Genomic DNA, 14,404 nt, shown 5'->3' on the forward strand with positions numbered 1-14,404 from the left:
TTATTTACAGTATATTCCCATAATTGCTAGCCAAGTAGGCTACCTCAACTTTGAGCGCAGACTAGTTTTTTTAATGAATCCGACTCATTCGAGTCGCTATGAGTCGAAACTTCAAACATGTACATTCTTAAACCGTTACTGTGTACCTATGCATGTCCTCTGATGATGAGTGCCTTTCTTTGTTTGCGGAAATCCATACTTTTTAATAAAACGTCAATCAAATACAACCACAGACTGTTTCCTAATTGCTGTTGCTCTAAGATGGCAACAGCGCGAATGCTCATGTGCCAATTAAAGCTCAACAAGGAAGTCGGTGGTTGTATTTGATTAACGTTTTACTAAAAGGTATGTATACTCCATGGAGTTGAGGTAGGCTACTACATAATTGCCTACATTTCCCATAAGGCAAGAGACTTGCAAAGCACTGCATTTACAGCAGGGTTTCAAATAGGATGCATTTGGCACTAGGTTATTGCCTCCCTTTACTGCAGAAAACGGACCAACGGTGGTGTATCAACCATTTGTTAAATCTACGACGCATAATATTGATATATTATATCAACTGAGTGCTGAAAGGGTGTCAACAAATCCCCGTAAAAGGCAAGCAGCAGGTTGGCAGCTGAAGGGCGCCAGCGGTTTGCCAGGATTCCCACTGGATATGTTCACTTAACTGCGTGGTTGAGTTTGGTCTGGGAGCGCAGTCGCTCGCTAGGAACACATCCATGTGATTGAATTCCACCTACATTCACTTGGTCGAAAGAAACGAACGAACAACGAGGAATAAGATTGACTAGCCTATATCGGTGCGACTGTCAGAATTGATCATCATTGATTACCAATGGTCAATACTACAGAACCAATTTGTTTACGCCACCTGAGATTTGACTATTGATGGAACATTTGTTTACATAACTCAGAATAACGACATTTTGTGCGTGCCATTTGGATTGAACTAGACATCCTCTACTAGTCTACCACATTTGCACGCGCACGTCTCTTGAACGGGCCAGGAAGGATTTTGAATAACCGTTTCTTTTGTGTTGGTATATCAAACAGCAGTCAAGACGAAATCCTTCAAGAATCCTTGCGCCGGCCGTCAGTGCGCGCGTGCTTTTGGAAACATGGGTTGTACACTAAGTGCAGAAGATAAAGCGGCCGCGGAGAGATCAAAGATGATTGATAAAAATCTCCGCGAGGATGGAGAGAAGGCGGCAAGGGAGGTGAAACTGCTCTTACTAGGTATGGGATGCCGTTTATTCTATTCCTTTGCTTGTCCGGATGGACGACTAGCCAGTGTAATTTACGTTCCTTGTTGGGCTCTGTTTCGGGCTGAGTGCTTCAAATTCTTAATCAGAATGTTCCGCAATTTTGATCATGATGTGGTAGCGTAATGGGCTGTATCACAAGCCCATCATATCTTGGCACGGGTAGGGTGTCCATCCGCGCAGCGTCTGCTAGGCATCAATCCGCAGCGCACGCATCGTTTATTTTCTACCGAGCGTTGACTGCTATGTGGTCGACTGTTGATGCTGAGCTTGCTCTGCCAACGCCTTAGAACAAATTACATAATTACTGTAGCAAGGAACCATAAGCAATTACCTAGTGCAACATAGCTCTCGGTCAAGCAGAGATTTTGTATTCGTTCATCAATGTGGTCCTGAATTCCATGTCCTTGTGTGACAATGCATCTGCCATGTATCTGTTTGGGTGAAAATGAACAAACATGGTTATCACTGGTTCCCAACGGTGGTACTTGGCCTATCCACAGGGGGTATTTAAGAAGACTCATGAGACCATAGGCTTACTGGTAAAATGCACATGAGGGGGTAAATCAGGGGTACTCGAGGCAGAGTAAAATTCAGTTGGTGTTACAGTAACGAAAAAGGTTGGGAATGGGAACCACTGGTTTAGTCAGTCAATATTTTGTTCAGAACAGGTAGCTACATACGTATTATTACACTGCCTGTGTTGAACAGGCATACTAATGTATGTTGGAGCATATGACATTGCAATCAGGAATTTGACAGATTGACAGACAAGGAGCAAAAGACACCAAGCAGGTGCAGAAAGGAGTAAACACTCCACCTCCTCTAAATCACATGGTCACACAAATGAAGATTTTGGGCCTCAGCATTTTTTTGTTGTTGTAGTAGGCTGATTTATTTAGCAAATGTAATAATCTAACCTAATGTGATGTCACTGTGCAAGGCTAAAGAGATATAATCTGTGTATTAGGGAGTGTGTTTATGTAATAATCTAACCTAATGTGATGTCACTGTGCAAGGCTAAAGAGATAGAATCTGTGGATTGTGTTCAGCACAATAGCAGTATTAGGCCTAGCCTACCCTGGGTAGTCTTCTTGTTATTACTGATTCTTATCCCAGCCTCTAATTTGTTGGTACACTGTAAAATGCCCCACTCCTTCCAGCTGCAGTACTGGAATCACAACAATACATTCACCTTTAGTGAATATGAGTATTTTGCATTATGATCTCTACCCTCCAAGGAGACTCCAAAACAAAACTGTATCTATGATGCCACACATTCCTACCAATTACAGTTCTGTAAACAAAACACAGAGGTTTTCACCTCTGCTTAAAATGCCTATTTGCAATATGATCTACATTGGAACCGTACAAGGTGCACAAAAAAAAAGCCAAATAAAATATGGAAATATGGAGTGGATTGCTGTTTAGGGTCCTGACTCGCACAGGTTCCTGGTTTGTAGAGGGAACCACACTGGAGTCGTATGTCCTGGGATGGGTATAACGATATTACAGTAACCTCTGTTGTCATTGCTTGGCTGTACAGAACCTCTCTGGTCCTCTTAGCCAATGTTCTGACAGAAATACTGTGTGCCTGAATACAGAAACCCTCCATTTGCACACTCACAGAAAATGGGCCAAAGTTGAAAGACCTACATTTGGGAGCTGCTTGGAAAATAAAAAAAGTAATGGCATAAAAAGGAAAAGGGCTAGTGTAGTCCTATTGATTTTTCGGCAAATCACCTGGTAATCTTGTCACATGTAGGCTAGCCTACACTCTTAGAAGTAAAGGAGTCTCAAATAACCTTTTGGGGTTCACTTGCCACATCATCATCATGACGCAAATGATGATCTAAAACGCATAATCATGATGATGTGGCAAGTGACACTTTGCTTCTTGAAAGTCCAATATTTTGAAAACCTGACTGCTGACATGCAAAACATGTTGAGACTGTATCAACAGTGGACTAATGAAAAGAATACCAAAATATAGTTTTCCAGTAGATTTTTCCATTAATACCCCAGCATCAATAACCCAGCATCAACAACCCGACTATTTTTAAAGAAAACAACCCAACGAAGTGGGGGTGACCCAATGCCTGCAACCCAGCAGTTGGGTCATCTGAACAACCCAGCAGTTGGGTCATCTGAACAACACAGCATTTTTAAGAGTGTAGGCTAGGTTAAAAATACTGTAGCTATCTAGCAACCTAAGCCAACAACTAATAATTATCATCATAAACAAAAGTCATTACCATCACAATATTAGTTTTTTGTTGTTGTAGAAAATGATTTAACATTGCTATTAAAATAGTACTAATAAAGGAATGGGTAATTGCTAGCTATCCCATAAAGCCGAAAACCACATATTTTCATCTTCTTCTGAGTCTGGCAGTGCAAGAAATCCAATGGCAAAATAAAGGTCCTGCACGCACCAGCAAAAAGTTCCTTCAGGAACCTTTTGCTACATTGAAACATTTAAGATTCCTCCAAGAACCCCTCAACTAACCGAGGTGCAAATAAGAACCCATTGACTGCAATGGTTCCTTGAGGAACTCCAGGGTTCCTTGAGAATCTCCAGGGTTCCTCGAGTCACCCCTAATTCTAAGAGTGTAGTGTCCGTGCATCGGCAGGACAGAGGAGCTACGTCTGATAAGACGAGGGGCGGGGGTGTGTGTCTATTTGTCAATAACAGCGGGTGCTCGATGTCTAATATTAAAGAAGTACCTCATGATAAACTGTAGACCACACTATCTATCAAGAGAGTTCTCATCTATATTATTTGTAGCCATCTATTTACCACCACAAAGCGATGCTGGCACTAAGACTGCACTCAACGAGCTGTATAAGGCCATAAGCAAACAAGAAAATGCTCATCCAGAAGCGGCGCTCCTAGTGGCCCCGGGGACTTTAATGCAGGCAAACTTAAATCCATTTTACCTAATTTCTACCAGCATGTCACATGTGCAACCAGAGGAAAAAAAACTCTAGACCACTTTACTCCACAAACAGAGACACATACAAACAGAGACACATACAAAGCTCTCCCTCGCCCTCCATTTGGCAAATTTGACCATAATTCTATCCTCCTGATTCCTGTTTACAAGCACAAACTCAATCAGGAAGTACCAGTGACATGCTCAATATGGAAGTGGTCAGATGACGCGGATGTTACGCTACAGGACTGTTTTGCTAGGACAGACTGGAATATGTTCTGTGATTCATCCAATGGCATTGAAGAGTATACCACCTCAGTCACCGGCTTTATCAAAAAGTGCATTGACGACGTCGTCCCCACAGTGACCGTACGTACATAACCCAACCAGAAGCCATGGATTACAGGCAACATCCGCTCCGAGCTAAAGACTAGAGCTGCCGCTTTCAAGGAGCGAGACACTAATCCGGACGCTTATGCCCTCAGACGAACCATCAAACAGGCAAAGCATCAATACAGGACTAAGATGGAATCCTACTACACCAGCTCTGATGCTCGTCGGATGTGGCAGGGCTTGCAAACTATTACGGACTACAAGGGGAAACCCAGCCGCGAGCTTCCCAGTGACGCGAGCCTACCAGACAAGCTAAATGCCTTTTAATGCTCGCTTCGAGGGAAGCAACACTGAAGCATGCATGAGAGCACCAGCTGTTCTGGACGACTGTGTGATCACGCTCTCCGTTGCTGATGTGAGCAAGACCTTTAAACAGGTCAACATTCACAAGGCCGCGGGGCCAGATGGATTACCAGGGCATGTACTCAGAGCATGCGCGGACCAACTGGCAAGTGTCTTCACTGACATTTTCAACCTCTCCCTGACCGAGTCTGTAATACCCACATGTTTCAAGCAGACCACGTTAGTCCCTGCGCCCAAGAATGCGAAGGTAACCTGCCTAAATGACTACCGCCCCATAGCGCTCATGTCAGTAGCCATGAAGTGCTTTGAAAGGCTGGTCATGGCTCACATCAACACCATCATCCCGGAAACCCTAGACCCACTCCAATTCGCATACTGCCCCAACAGATCCACAGATGACGCAATCTCAATTGCACTCCACACTGCCCTTTCCCACCTGGAAAAAAGGAACACCTACAGTGGGGAGAACAAATATTTGATACACTGCCGATTTTGCAGGTTTTCCTACTTACAAAGCATGTAGAGGTCCGTAATTTTTATTATAGGTACACTTCAACTGTGAGAGACGGAATCTAAAACAAAAATCCAGAAAATCACATTGTATGATTTTTAAGTAATTAATTTGCATTTTATTGCATGACATAAGTATTTGATCACGTACCAACCAGTAAGAATTCCGGCTCTCACAGACCTGTTAGTTTTTCTTTAAGAAGCCCTCCTGTTCTCCACTCATTACCTGTATTAACTGCACCTGTTTGAACTCGTTACCTTTATAAAAGACTCCTGTCCACACACTCAATCAAACAGACTCCAACCTCTCCACAATGGCCAAGACCAGAGAGCTGTGTAAGGACATCAGGGATAAAATTGTAGACCTGCACAAAGCTGGGATGGGCTACAGGACAATAGACAAGCAGCTTGGTGAGAAGGCAACAACTGTTGGCACAATTATTAGAAAATGGAAGAAGTTCAAGATGACGGTCAATCAACCTCGGTCTGGGGCTCCATGCAAGATCTCACCTCGTGGGGCATCAATGATCATGAGGAAGGTGAGGGATCAGCCCAGAACTACACGGCAGGACCTGGTCAATGACCTGAAGAGAGCTGGGACCACAGTCTCAAAGAAAACCATTAGTAACACACTACGCCGTCATGGATTAAAATCCTGCAGCGTACGCAAGGTCCCCCTGCTCAAGCCAGCGCATGTCCAGGCCCGTCTGAACTTTGCCAATGACCATCTGGATGATCCAGAGGAGGAATGGGAGAAGGTCATGTGGTCTGATGAGACAAAAATATAGCTTTTTGGTCTAAACTCCACTCGCCGTGTTTGGAGGAAGAAGAAGGATGAGTACAACCCCAAGAACACCATCCCAACCGTGAAGCATGGAGGTGGAAACATCATTCTTTGGGGATGCTTTTCTGCAAAGGGGACAGGACGACTGCACCGTATTGAGGGGAGGATGGATGGGGCCATGTATCGCGAGATCTTGGCCAACAACCTCCTTCCCTCAGTAAGAGCATTGAAGATGGGTCGTGGCTGGGTCTTCCAGCAACGACCCGAAACACACAGCCAGGGCAACTAAGGAGTGGCTCCGTAAGAAGCATCTCAAGGTCCTGGAGTGGCCTAGCCAGTCTCCAGACCTGAACCCAATAGAACATCTTTGGAGGGAGCTGAAAGTCCTTATTGCCCAGCGACAGCCCCGAAACCTGAAGGATCTGGAGAAGGTCTGTATGGAGGAGTGGGCCAAAATCCCTGCTACAGTGTGTGCAAACCTGGTCAAGACCTACAGGAAACGTATGATCTCTGTAATTGCAAACAAAGGTTTCTGTACCAAATATTAAGTTCTGCTTTTCTGATGTATCAAATACTTATGTCATGCAATAAAATGCAAATTAATTACTTAAAAATCATACAATGTGATTTTCTGGATTTTTGTTTTAGATTCCGTCTCTCACAGTTGAAGTGTACCTATGATAAAAATGACAGACCTCTACATGCTTTGTAAGTAGGAAAACCTGCAAAATCAGCAGTGTATCAAATACTTGTTCTCCCCACTGTATGTGAGAATGCTGTTCATTGACTACAGCTCAGCGTTCAACACCATAGTGCCCACAAATCTCATCACTAAGCTAAGGACCCTGGGACTAAACACCTATCTCTGCAACTGGATCCTGGACTTCCTGATGGGCTGCACACAGGTGGTAAGGGTAGGCAACAACACATCTGCCACGCTGATCCTCAACACCGGGGCCCCTCAGGGGTGCGTGATTAGTCCCTTCCTGTACTCCCTCTTCACCCACAACTGTGTGGCCAAGCACGACTCCAACACCATCATTAAGTTTGCTGACGACACAACAGTGGTAGGCCTGATCACCGACAACGATGAGACAGCCTATAGGGAGGAGGTCAGAGACCTGGCAGTGTGGTGCCAGGACAACAACCTCTCCCTCAATGTGAGCAAAACAAAGGAGATGATCGTGGACTATAGGAAAAGGAGGGCCGAACAGGCCCCCATTAACATCGACAGGGCTGTAGTGGAGCGTGTCGAGAGTTTCAAGTTCCTCTGTGTCCACATCACCAACAAACTATCATGGTCCAAACACACCAAGACAGTCGTGAAGAGGGCACGACAATACCTTTTCCCCCTCAGGAGACTGAAAAGATTTGGCATGGGTCCCCAGATCCTCAAAAAGTTCTACAGCTGCACCATCGAGAGCATCCTGACCGGTTGCATCACCGCCTGGTATGGCAACTGCTCGGCATTCGACTTTAAGGGGCTACAGAGGGAAGTACTCACTGCCCAATACATCACTGGGGCCAAGCTTCCTGCCATCCAGGACCTATATACCAGGCAGTGTCAGAGGAAGGCCCAAAAAATTGTCAAAGACTCCAGTCACCCAAGTCATAGACTGTTTTCTCTGCTACCGCATGGCAAGCGGTACCGGAGCGCCGAAGTCTAGGTCCAAAAGGCTTCTTAACAGCTTCTACCCCCAAGCTATAAGACTGCTGAACAATTTGTTTTTACACTGCTGCTACTCTCTGTTTATTATCTATACATAGTCACTTTACCCCAACCAACCTACATGTACAAACTACCTCGACTAACCTGTACCCCCGTGCATTGACCCGGTACCGGTACCCCCTGTATATGCCTCGTTATTGTTATGTAGTTTTATTGTGTTACTTTGTATTTTTTACTTTAGTTTATTTAGTAAATATTTTCCTAACTCTTATTTCTTGAACTGCATTGTTGGTTAAGGGCTTGTAAGTAAGCATTTCACGGAAAGGTCCACAACTGTTGTATTCGGTGCATGTGACAAATAAAATTTGATTTGATTTGATATAGAAAATAGCAATATTTTCTTCACTGATGTATCATTCTACAGTGACAATAGGTCAATAAAAAAGATACAAAAGCCTATAGTGCAATGGCAGAGTGGATTCATGACTCTGACAGTATCTGGGTAAAGATGAGCCTGAGAAACAGAGAGAGAGACAGTCATATGTCACCACCAGGCAGAACACCTTCAGATCACAGGGGGACATGATAGGAAACGAAGATAGCCAGTGTGGATAAGAACTGAATAGGCTCTCTGCAGATGGGATTCTGCCCATCGAGTCTTGTGCAGCAGTTATTGCCTGTGCTACAGGGACACAGTCAGATAAGAGGCAAAACGAGATAACCCAGACAAACAACCCAGTCTCAGCACAGGACAAGGAGTGCATTGAATCTGAACAGCTTGACATTGGTCTATTAAGTCAACAGGAAAGGCTATGTGTTATTTAAGCCAAATAGCTTCTGCTCATAGAAGATGCATGACTTTGTGTAATCTTCGTAGAAGATGCATATCTGCGTAGAAGATGCATATTTTCTGGAAGTATATCTGTGTTTCCCCTATATTAATTTAAATCGTGGCCGACACAAAAGAAAAAGGATGTTCTGGACGCTAAAATGTTTTCAGTGTAAACTTAAATGACTAAAATCATATATAAAGTATGTAGAAAAGATAATGGAGCTGTATATATTTTTTTATAAGATTATCTTTGAGAACTAACAACCACCAGAATAAATATCTAAAATTCCAAAAATGTCATGGCATGGGGCTACCATTGGGATGGGGCTACCATTGATTTTTTATAATGTTTGAGTTACTCAGATAGCCATGACATAAAGCATGGCAAAATGTGTAGAATTGCAGGAAACTAGTTCTAAAACGCAATGCACACAATACTAAATACTTCCTCCAAACTATCTAACCGCTGTAGCTAGTATTGACATTATAATTAAATCACAATGGATTAGTTTCCATGAAACAGCTGTCTGTGTTAGCTGCCGAATTAGTGCAGTGTCCTTAGCTAGCTAGCTATGTTTTGCTAGCTAGCGAATATGTTAATGTTTATCTAGCTAGCTAAACATTTGGCTATGGGCTGGCACTGGCCGTATGGGATTATGGAGAGTGAATTAAATTGTGTATTCGTCATCTTTCTAGGTAGTTATCTAGCTGTGGCCATCTGGCTAGTATCAACAAGGGCTTTTTACAAAATAGCAACATTAGCACAGCTAGCTAGGTAGCTTACATTGGAATCTAGACCATAAACTAAGCAACACACACGGACATGCATTGTCAAACAACGCTACTGCCACCTTCTGGTTTGGAGTATTTTAACAAGGCTGACTGGCTGACGACTTCAAGGTCTTTGCTGTGTGAACACAAAAGAGATTGACTGCCGACACTGTTCAGAGGTGCTAAGTACTGCTGGCAGGCAAACGTTTGACAATCCTACCAGTGTGTCTGAGCTATAAAACCGTACCATTGGTCACACCTTGAAACCCCATCCTCCCCCCCTCCCTAACTTTGCCACCGCTGCTGGTTTTGGTAGCTGCTCAGGTATCTTGAGGTAGTGAAAGGTATTTAGGGAGATTAAATATAATGCTCTGACTAAGTGTCAATGTCACTTTTCTTTTGTCTTCACTGCCATGCTCCAAGAAAGGATGTGAGCAAGGTACATTTCCCTGTGTAAGTGTAGCCCAGTCCAGTGTAAAGCGATTTTGCGATTGCAGAACAATGTAGGGGCATGCTTCTTCTTTTGGACACTGTAGACATCCAAGGGAATATCTGAGTAGGCTCTATGTATGATGGAGAGGTCTGAAGATTTAATAGATGACTACTTGAAGAAAATAAGAAATGTAAATGCCATTTAGCAGACACTTTTATCCAAAGTAACTTAGTCATGCGTGCATACATTTTTCATATGGGTGGCCCCAGCAAGAATCAAAACCACGATTCTTGGCGTTGTGAGCGCCACGCTCTACCAACTGAGCCACACAGGTTGTGTGTCAGTAAATGCTGTAGATGGCATGTAAAATATTACTGGCATCTATGGTAACTCGCCTTCATACAGTATCTCATACAATACAGAGCTTTAAAAGGAGAGATACTGTAGGATAGATCAAGTCCTCATCTACACTAAACTGTCATACTAAACTGTTGGGAGGGTGGAATAAAAGTATTGCTCTGTTGATGAGTGGTGATCTCTTGGTCTTACCCTCTTGTTCAACAACATGTTTCAGACATTGACCTACAGGTAAGTAAGCCTTAGGTCTATCCTTTCTAAAATCGTTTTCCTGCTGTTCTTACCTATTTGATTCCCCTTTTCCACAATTTCTGTAAAGCCTCTTGCAGTTCAGCAGCTGAGTGGATGTCTTCTAGGCACTTGCACTCCCCAATTATTTGTGTGTGTGTGTGAGAGAGAGAGAGAGAGAGAGAGAGAGAGAGAGAGAGAGAGAGAGAGAGAAAGAGAGCTAGTAAGAGAAAGAGTGAGAGAAGGGGAAAATAAAGATAGAAAGAGAGAGAGAGAGAGAGAGAGAGAGAGAGAGAGCATATAAAGAGAGAGAGAGACAAAGAAAGAGAGAGAGAGACAGAATGAGAGAGAGAAAATATGAGAAATCTCTCAGTGAACTAAGTGTCTCCACTCAATGCATATAAACTCAGCAAAAAAAGAAATGTCCCTCTTTCAGGAACCCTGTCTTTCAAAGATAATTCGTAAAAAAACAAATAACTTCACAGATCTTCATTGTAAAGGGTTTAACCACTGTTTCCCATGCTTGTTCAATGAACCATAAACAATTAATGAACATGCAACTGTGGAACGGTCGTTAAGACACTAACAGCTTACAGACGGTAGGCAATTAAGGTCACAGTTATGAAAACTTAGGACACTAAAGAGGCCTTTCTACTGACTCTGAAAACACCAAAAGAAAGATGCCCAGGGTCCCTGCTCATCTGCGTGAACGTGCCTTGGGCATGCTGCAAGGAGGCATGAGGACTGCAGATGTGGCCAGGGCAATAAATTGCAATGTCCGTACTGTGAGACGCCTAAGACAGCACTACAGGGAGACAAGACGGACAGCTGATTGTCCTCGCAGTGGCAGACCACGTGTAACAACACCTGCACAGGATCGGTACATCCGAACATCACACCTGCGGGACAGGTACAGGAAGGCAACAACAACTGCCCGAGTTACACGAGGAACGCACAATCCCTCCATCAGTGCTCAGACTGTCCGCAATAGGCTGAGAGAGGCTGGACTGAGGGCTTATAGGCCTGTTATAAGGCAGGTCCTCACCGGACATCACCGGCAACAACATTGCCTATGGGCACAAACCCACCGTCGCTGGACCAGACAGGACTGGCAAAAAGTGTTCTTCACTGACGAGTCGCGGTTTTGTCTCACCAGGGGTGATGGTCGGATTCACGTTTATCGTGGAAGGAATGAGCGTTACACCGAGGCCTGTACTCTGGAGCGGGATCGATTTGGAGGTGGAGGGTCCGTCATGGTCTGGGGCGGTGTATCACAGCATCATCGGACTGAGCTTGTTGTCATTGCAGGCAATCTCAACGCTGTGCGTTACAGGGAAGACATCCTCCTCCCTCATGTGGTACCCTTCTTGCAGGCTCATCCTGACATGACCCTCCAGCATGACAATGCCAACAGCCATACTGCTCGTTCTGTGCGTGATTTCCTGCAAGACAGGAATGTCAGTGTTCTGCCATGGCCAGCGAAGAGCCCGGATCTCAATCCCATTGAGCATGTCTGGGACCCGTTGGATCGGAGGGTGAGGGCTAGGGCCATTCCCCCCAGAAATGTCTGGGAACTTGCAGGTGCCTTGGTGGAAGAGTGGGGTAACATCTCACAGCAACAACTGGCAAATCTGGTGCAGTCCATGAGGAGGAGATGCACTGCAGTACTTAATGCAGCTGGTGGCCACACCAGATACTGACTGTTACTTTTGATTTTGACCCCCCCTTTGTTCAGGGACACATTATTAAATTTCTGTTAGTCACATGTCTGTGGAACTTGTTCAGTTAATGTCTCAGTTGTTGAATCTTGTTATGTTCATACAAAAATGTACACATGTTAAGTTTGCTGAAAATAAACGCAGTTGACAGTGAGAGGACGTTTCTTTTTTTGCTGAGTTTATTATCCCTGTGGTAATTGGATGGTCTGGCACAAACCCATACATATGGAAAGACATGCAACAGAGGCAGCTAGCCCTGGTGGGAAGTGGAGGAGTTGACTCTATCAGTCTGAACTGTACTATGTTGCGTATACCACCAGCCGTTTTCTGAAGTGCGTGCCTTGTGAAACGTTAATGTTATTCTGTCAAGACCATAGGAGGTGGCCATACATCCAGCTCAGTGACAGCAGCTGACGGCTGTCAGGGCTGCTTTGTGTGACAGTACAGTCACACTGGGAGAGCCCCTGCCAGGGGACAGGTGTGACAGCCACACACTGAACCAGCAGAGCCAAAGTGACAGAGACTTAATTTAGCAAAATATAACTTTCTCTGCTTGGTATCTTCAGGAAATTACTGAAAAAGACAGGGAACTAGTTCGAGGAGGTATGGGAGAGGGAGTTATGAATGAGTTGAAACAGTAAGAGAAAGATTAGAGAAATCATGCTCTGTAATGTTTCCTTGGCTTGAGGTTCTTATGACTCATCAGAACCAGTGGGAAATATCAGAGCAGGGTTTTTCTAAGCCTCAAATTAAGACAAGCCTATTATATTCCGTTCTGATCCTGGCTCTAAAAAATGATTCCTCCACCAAATCTACGCAAATTATTAAATATCCCTTGCCCCTATTTCGGGACAACTTGAGATGCAGGAGAACAAATGTTATTATAACCTGAGAGATCCCAGACCTTTGAAAGAATGAGTTTGAAGTTAATATTTCCACTGTTAAAGTAAAATCAATCAGCTTCCATTACCAGAGAAGGTTATTGTAACATGGAGGTCAAGGTTATCCTGTTCGCTGAGAACAAAGGTAGAAAAAGGAAAAGCCATCAGAGTGAATTAAAAACCAATTCACTCTCAGCTCCTGGGTCACCCCAGACTAATAGTCCAAGATTAATTGAACGTGACTAATCTATTCTTTGAAATCAACAAATGCTCTACTCTCTTTCCTAGAAACACAACAGAGGGCGTTAAGCTAGCTCTCCCCTAGTGTTTTCAGGAAAACCATTTGTTTTGGGACATGGTGACATGTTACCCCCTAGCCTCTAGCAAGGTCTCTGTGACGGTAAAATAACCCATCCCATCCCAGTGACAGAGATAACATTGCCAGCTATGACAAATAGTGACTGTCTGGTCATGTGTTTTATTTGTGCTATCCAGCATGCAATCCTATGTGTGCAACAGATGTGTAGAATGAGAGAGGATATTTTTATTTTTTATTTATTAGGATCCCCATTAGCTGACGACAATGGCATCAACTAGTCTTACTGGGTTCCGACACATAACGAAAAAGACATTACAGACAAAAGACTTTACAATTGACATACATTTAAAAACATTAACATGTAATGTGTGTGTGTGTGCATCTATCAGTTACACATACAGTACATGTCAGTGCACACACACAACAAGCAGGTCACATGGGGGAAACACGTTGTGCCTAGAGGTGTTAAACCAGGTTTGCTGTTCACTTGCGCTATATAAGATGGAAGGGAGTTCCATGCACTCATGGCTCTGTATAATACTGTACGTTTCCTTGAATTTTTTCTGGACCTTGGCACTGTGAAAAGACCCATGGTGGCATGTCTGGTGGGGTAAGTGTGTGTGACAGTGCTGTGTGTAAGTTGACTATGCAAACAATTTGGAATTTCCAACACATTAATGTTTCTTATAAAAACAAGAAGTGACGTAGTCAGTCTTTCCTCAACTCTTAGCCAAAAGAGACTGGTATGCATAGTATTTATATCAGCCCTCTGATTACAATGAAGAGCAAGACGTGCCACTCTGTTCTGGGCCAGCTACAGCTTTACTAGGTCTTTCTTTGCAGCATTTGACCATATGACTGGACAATAATCAAGATAAGATAAAAATAGAGCCAGAGGATTATGTCAATGATACCCCTACCCCCATATTATGAACGTTAATCTTTTTCATAATAATTGAAACACTAATTGTCCCAGTGCAAGAACAATGTTATTTTCCCAGAAGG

At 43.8% G+C, this 14,404-nt stretch overlaps 1 protein-coding gene across 2 annotated transcripts in view; it reads left to right on the top strand.

Annotated features, from left to right (window-relative positions):
• Positions 1 to 445: 445 nt before the first annotated feature.
• The window catches only part of LOC121574883 (guanine nucleotide-binding protein G(i) subunit alpha-2), a 104,957-nt gene continuing 90,998 nt past the window's right edge, over positions 446 to 14,404 (top strand). For both annotated transcript variants that reach the window (XM_041887546.1, XM_041887545.2), the window contains exon 1: positions 446 to 1,239. In XM_041887546.1, the coding sequence (XP_041743480.1) occupies positions 1,122 to 1,239 (118 nt within the window). In that variant the 5' untranslated portion in view covers positions 446 to 1,121. The remainder of the gene's footprint in view (positions 1,240 to 14,404) is intronic.

The sequence above is a fragment of the Coregonus clupeaformis genome, chromosome 10, assembly GCF_020615455.1.
Source record: "Coregonus clupeaformis isolate EN_2021a chromosome 10, ASM2061545v1, whole genome shotgun sequence".
NCBI lineage: Eukaryota > Metazoa > Chordata > Actinopteri > Salmoniformes > Salmonidae > Coregonus > Coregonus clupeaformis.